This window comes from Nannospalax galili, unplaced genomic scaffold (assembly GCF_000622305.1).
Source record: "Nannospalax galili isolate Female #2095 unplaced genomic scaffold, S.galili_v1.0 scaffold626, whole genome shotgun sequence".
In the NCBI taxonomy this organism is placed as follows: domain Eukaryota; kingdom Metazoa; phylum Chordata; class Mammalia; order Rodentia; family Spalacidae; genus Nannospalax; species Nannospalax galili.
Genome location: NW_008354396.1, coordinates 1,084,836 through 1,090,835, shown reverse-complemented (window position 1 = coordinate 1,090,835; position 6,000 = coordinate 1,084,836). Strand labels below are relative to the sequence as shown.

The 6,000-nt window shown below is 38.5% G+C and overlaps 1 protein-coding gene across 1 annotated transcript in view; it reads left to right on the top strand.

The window, feature by feature from the left end:
• Positions 1–2,303: 2,303 nt before the first annotated feature.
• The window catches only part of Slc9c1 (solute carrier family 9 member C1), a gene marked incomplete at its 5' end in the record, with an annotated part of 48,694 nt that continues 44,997 nt past the window's right edge, over positions 2,304–6,000 (top strand). Inside the window, 2 exon segments of the mRNA XM_008851624.1 lie at positions 2,304–2,363; positions 2,365–2,399. Coding sequence (XP_008849846.1) covers positions 2,304–2,363; positions 2,365–2,399 — 95 coding nt within the window.

The following is a 6,000-nucleotide window of genomic DNA, read 5'->3' as shown; positions in this document are numbered from 1 at the left end:
TTTGACATTGCAAAATGGCATTAGTATTTACAAAGCTCACATTAAAAACCATGCAATTAAGTTACAAAAAAAATCACAGACACAAAGAAAAATCTCACAACGTTCTAAGTAAGTTTGCAAGTTTATGCTGGGCTACAGTTAGCGTCATCCTTGACTCCACGCATCTGTATGCAGCCTGCAGACAGCAGGTTTGACATCCTTGTAGCTAGAGTTTCTACACAATAATTTAGAAAAGGCAATTGATTACTAGACTTCTAAAGAATTTTTTCAACCTAAAAATATGAAAGTTGCACCCAATTAGTGATGTAGTCATATGAAAACAATGGAGTGGTAGACATAAAACTAATATTTATGAAATTAAATGTCACATTTTTCCTGATTATATATTTGAAGAGTTATTTTGATTTCCTTGTAAGTTTAAAGTTTCTTAAAGGTTATGAAGTCATTTGCACATTTTAATTGATTTCAGGGAAATGTGGTATTCAAGAACCGTCTAAACAAACGCAGGAGACACTGCTTGCTGTCCTGCTTTCACTGTTATTTCTGTGACTCGGGACTGGTCTGTTTATTCTTTATTTTCCCCCATGTACATAAGACGGAACTTAGCTGACAGCATGACCTCTTCAGTTCTGTTTATCACAGTCTAGGCTTTCACTGATTATCAGCCACTGAGCCTTTCTGAAGTCTTGACTCAAATGTTTCGTGATTACTATTACGTCTCTGATTGTTGGTATTTTGCTTCTGTGCTATGTGTTTTCTTGATCAGGAAATCTAATTTTTCAAAGTAGGTTTGATCTGCTCAACTCACTCCACGTGGTTCTAGTCCGTCTTCATCTTAGCTCACTTTTTATGTTTATTGTCCTTTGTTGACTGCATTTCTGCAATCTCAAGTCTAAAGCTCACTACTGCCAACAGTGGTAATAACTGGTCTATTACAGTCTTCAAAGCTTTGAGCATTTAAGCCTCAGCCTAGTCTAGATAACGGAGACAATATCTTCTCTACTATCGTACATGGCTGCTGAGTCCAACAGAACATGGTATTTTGTAATGGAGACAGATAAGCCTCAAATCCAGACAAACCCCCCCTCCCCCCCCCCCTCTCTCCCCCCCCTCTCTCTCTCTCTCTCTCTCTCTCTCTCTCTCTCTCTCTCTCTCTCTCTCTCTTTATGTCTATAAAACATGATTGGAATAGCTTCTTCATAAAATTATTACAAAAATGCAAAGTGCATATAGACCAGTTAAGTCAACCACAATTACTTGAATTAACTGTTTTCAAAATTCTTCTCTCATTCTGGCAAGAATGATCATTTAAGAATTTAGATTTTCCTGTCTAACCACTTTGCCACTCATGTTTCTAGGCTCTTGTGAATCCATTTCATTTTTTCTTACTATTTTTAACTTTAAGAATAATAAAACTATTTTAATCTTATGTTGTTTTATAAGTACTTTGATGCTGTTTAAGGAAAAGCATTCTATTGAATCCCTGTCATTATAGCCAAGAAAATTTTTTAAATTGTGCGGAGGATTAGGCACGGGCTTCTTGTGGTTGGGTAAGTGATTGACCCCAACTGTAAGAAGCTTTTTAATTCCACATCCTCAGAGTTAGTTATTTTTCTTTATAGAATCCTTCAAGAATAAAACTGTTGTAATGTGGATAAGTGATTGGGTAGAGAGAATCCCTGCTTGGAACTCAGGAATCCATGATCATATCCTTTATCCCAGTTTAGAAGGTTGGCCTATCTAGTGATTCTCAACCATGTTCAGCACACTGATTCCAGGACCCTATGGCATTAGATGGTGGTTCCCACAGTGTTAAACATGGTCCCTGAAGCTGAGTAGATTCCCAATAAACAGTTTTTTTGAAGAACACCGAAAGTTCCATTATCTTCCTAAGAGACTATAAACAGCAAGCTGTTGGCTAATGTTTGAGAACACTGAATTGAATAAAGATGCAAACTGAGATCCTTGTAATTCTTTAGGATTTCTAACAGCCTTATATGATAGGAACACAGCTTGCAGCAATTCACAGAGCTCTGACTATGCTTTGGAAACCCGGTTAAGGACTAGAAATATGAAAGTTTCCTGCAGAACCAGCTTATTCCATCCAAAGTCCAGATTTAAGTTCTGTGCTAACCTGATGGTCTGGAATCTATAGAAAGATTCTGTTTGCAAGCATACTGTCAATTTGGGGTATTTGGGTGTTTTTTTTTTTTTTTTTTTTTATAGATTACTTTTCTGTAAAGGTGGTAATAAGTTGCAACTGTGTCCACAGTATGTAATAATCGAATCAACATTTCTTTTAGACAAGCTACCAACGAGAATACAGGGATGAGTTTCTGACCTAGAGTGCACGTCAGGTCTTAGGTAGGTGCTGCGGGAATTTCAGGAGAGAAGGAAGAGTATGTTGTCAAGAGCAGACTTCCATCTAAAGGCAGTTCATGTGGGAACATTCATGTTTTTTTGTGTGGGGGGGTAGTGTGTGGGAGTTCACCTCGGTTCATCTGGCAATACATGCACAAACCACTCCCTGCTCTGCACCCCACACTCAAGCCAAATCGCCTACTTTGAGTTTCTCAAACTTGGTCTACTCGTTCAACAGGCTTCTTCAGACAGGAATAATCTTCCCTTTCCCTCTTTTTATTTTTTTATTTTTTGTTCCCCTGTCTGCAAAGCTAAACTGTGGTACACTGCTTTTCCTTGTGACTATTTGAACATATGACCAAGGATGTGTGAAACGCCCCCTTAAACACCATAGGCACATCTACCCAGTCCATACATAGACCCTCCCACATGCTCTGTAAATACCCAACATGCACTTGTAACTGTCTAGTGGTTCCCTTAAGTGAAAGTCTCCACCACAGAGCAGTGGCTTTCCCAGAACTGGTATGTTGGAGAGCACCCACAGGTCACCCTCTGTGGGAGAACAGAAGGTCTCTGATTGGGAGGAGGAGTAAACCACAATGCAGTTGCCACAGTGTCCAGGCAAAGCAAACACAGCTTTCAGTTCTAGACCTCAATCTCAATGCCAAAGAAACTCAAATCCTCAGCTGAAATGACCCTGAACCCGTTTCAGAGCCTTCTTAGGTTTACACCACAGGCTCATCATCCCATACACAAGCCTGGACTATAGTGTGGACTACGTACCTAAATGCAATGTGCCAGCCTTGTGTTCACTCACTTGTACCAGCTTGTACAGAAGTGTAAAGCTGTGTGAGAGAAGTGTCCAGGAATTGTGGCATAGTTCCACTGCAGTTCAAGAGCAGATCTTCCAAGAGTCTAAAACTGTTCACTTCCAGCCTATTCCTGCAATCACTGTGATACCTTGTGTGCCCAGTAGGAAGACAGAATATGCATTATTTAAAATTCAAGCTGCTGGGGCTGGAGAGGTAGCTCTCCTCCAGAAGACCTGGATTTGAATCCCTGCACCCACACATGGTGCCTAACAACTGTCCATAACTCCAGTTCCAGGGGATCTGATGCCCTCTTCTGACCTCTGTGGGCATTGCCCCGCACTGGTGCATTTACATACATGCAGGCATAACTCTCTCATGTAAAGTAAAAATAAATTTTTAAGAATGTTTTAAAAATAAAATAAAATTCAAGCTTCTTACATTCACACTCATAAAATGAAACAAAAATACCAAAATAAAATAAAATAAAATTCAGGATTCTTGATTTATAATGTTTAAATGTTTCCATATATAATACAAGGCTGGGGTGGCAGCACAATGTCACATTATAGCAATGCCAGAATAAAGACAGCCTGACCTTTCACACACATGTTAGCTAAAAAGGGACTTGAACTGCCCTGAGAACCTGCTCCTTCATATCTCTCCCAGAACTGTCCTCTTGAAGCAAGGTCTAACTTTCTCTTTTATCAAAGCAGCATGTCCAGCATGAAATGGGGAAGGAAAAAGCAGAAGAATTTGCCTTATTGAGAATTCTACCCTTGATGCCTACTGACCTAGAACAGCGCGTCACAAAAGTACAGGTATTATCAATAGAATACCACCTATTGTTTGCAGCACAAATGATATAATTATCTTGTTGCTTCTGAGCAACATCCTTTGCTTGCATCACTTAATATGCAAAACATATACACATATTCATGCATTTCTCTGGGTCAAAGGCATGGAAGGGTCATGAAAGATTAAAGTCATATGCTTAGGTTACAAGAGGAGCTCAAGGTCTAGTAAGTTTGTTTTACATTATAAGCAAGCTGAGATAGTATTAAAAGATCTCAAACATAAGATGAATATTTTGGTCACAAGGTTAGGTAAAAGTCATTTGTCCAGCGAATGTCCATATTGTACAAGTCATTCCCACACAAGAGCCTCCATTTGTCCTTTAAATTCAGATCTTTCAAATGCTTAGGTGATCTCTGTAGAATTAAAGGAGTTGGGAGAAAAAGGCTGGGCAATGTACTAATTCAAAACAATACAATGTTGTCTTCAAAGAAGACAGATGTACAATACATAGTGGATTCTTTTAAATGAATGAATAAACACTACCCTAAAAATCATTGTCATTACATTGTTTAGGAGGGGCAACATAAGAAAAATAAAGTAGCCTAGAGCAGTTCAGCCCACTGCCTTGATGTTTTCCCCTTTAAATCAAGCACAAAGGCAGAAGCAATACATGTCTATGAGAAGCCAGGGCGAAGTCACACCTAAAGAGAGTCACAGGGGCACAAACAGTTGAAGGACTCAGGTGGACAATATATGACTTTTTAATATATGACTTTTTATTCATGTATGTAGGATGCGTATGTTCAATGTCAATATGTAAAGCCATGTACCAGGCACTGTAGGGAGTATCAAGGCTAGTACCATGTGTTCCCCTAACTCCTAGAGAACTATTGATCACACTTGCATTCAGTGCTTCTTCTTTGTTTGGCTTCCTGGGAATTGATTTTTCCATACCCGGCTTATTCCAACCATTAGCTCCACACGTTTGGGTTTCCTGTGGCAAGAAAAACAAGTCTTAAGACTCTGAGATGTGGATGGTTTACACAAAGGGTGCCAGAACTTGTGCAAAATGCCTATGCAGCTGCCTGAGAAATATACTTGGAAAATGTAATTTATTCTTATTTAGTGTCAGGCACGTTTTTGAACACTTTCCATGAATTATCCATTTTTATTGCATAAACTTCCATGAGAAGTTTTGCTCTAATTGTCTTTGTGATATAGACACTGAAAGTGAAACAGAGAGATTAAATAACTTACCCAAGGTCATTTGTCCGATAAATTACAGAGCTGGAACAGAAAGCCAGGTTGATTCACTATCCAGTCAGAAAGATCATATTCATTCCCTAAGTCAGGTCTAAAGTGAAGACATTTGTGTGAAATAGTAATTTAAGATCCTGAATTGCTTAGTAATTTGGGCTGTACATGATTAGACACTGATATCAAAGAATTTTCAGGGTGATAGGAGTCTGTAAAATTGCCAGGTCATAATTGAGACATTTATTCCTTCTGAATTCTCCAGAACGCTGTTATCTGTACTCTGGGTAGGTGGAGACTGTTCTCTTACATATTATCTCTGTGACACTTCTTTATAGTAGTGACATGTTCATCCCACTGATCTGCTGGAGCCATAAGGACAGAAACCAGTATTTCTTCATGGTTTATGCATAGCACATAGCAAGAAAAGTAGATTTCAATAAATATTTGTAATTTGTAAGTGAATCAGATTATATAGGCATTCAATATACTCTGTGTAATTATTATGCTGAATCTTGGAGAGCTGAATGGTTCATTCTTATATTAATTATATAATGACATTAATATACCTATAGCAGAAAACTATACACATTTCAGAGTGAGGCAGTATAATCAAGAGAAAGGACAAAATCAGCCACTAAACTTGGGTTTCCAGTGTCCTTCCATTAACCAACATGGCAAGACAGAGCTAGAGACTCACTGTTTTTCTAATAAAAATGATGAGAGAACCTGGTCAGCAACTCATAAATTCCTTGTAAAACTAAGACACCTGGCCTTT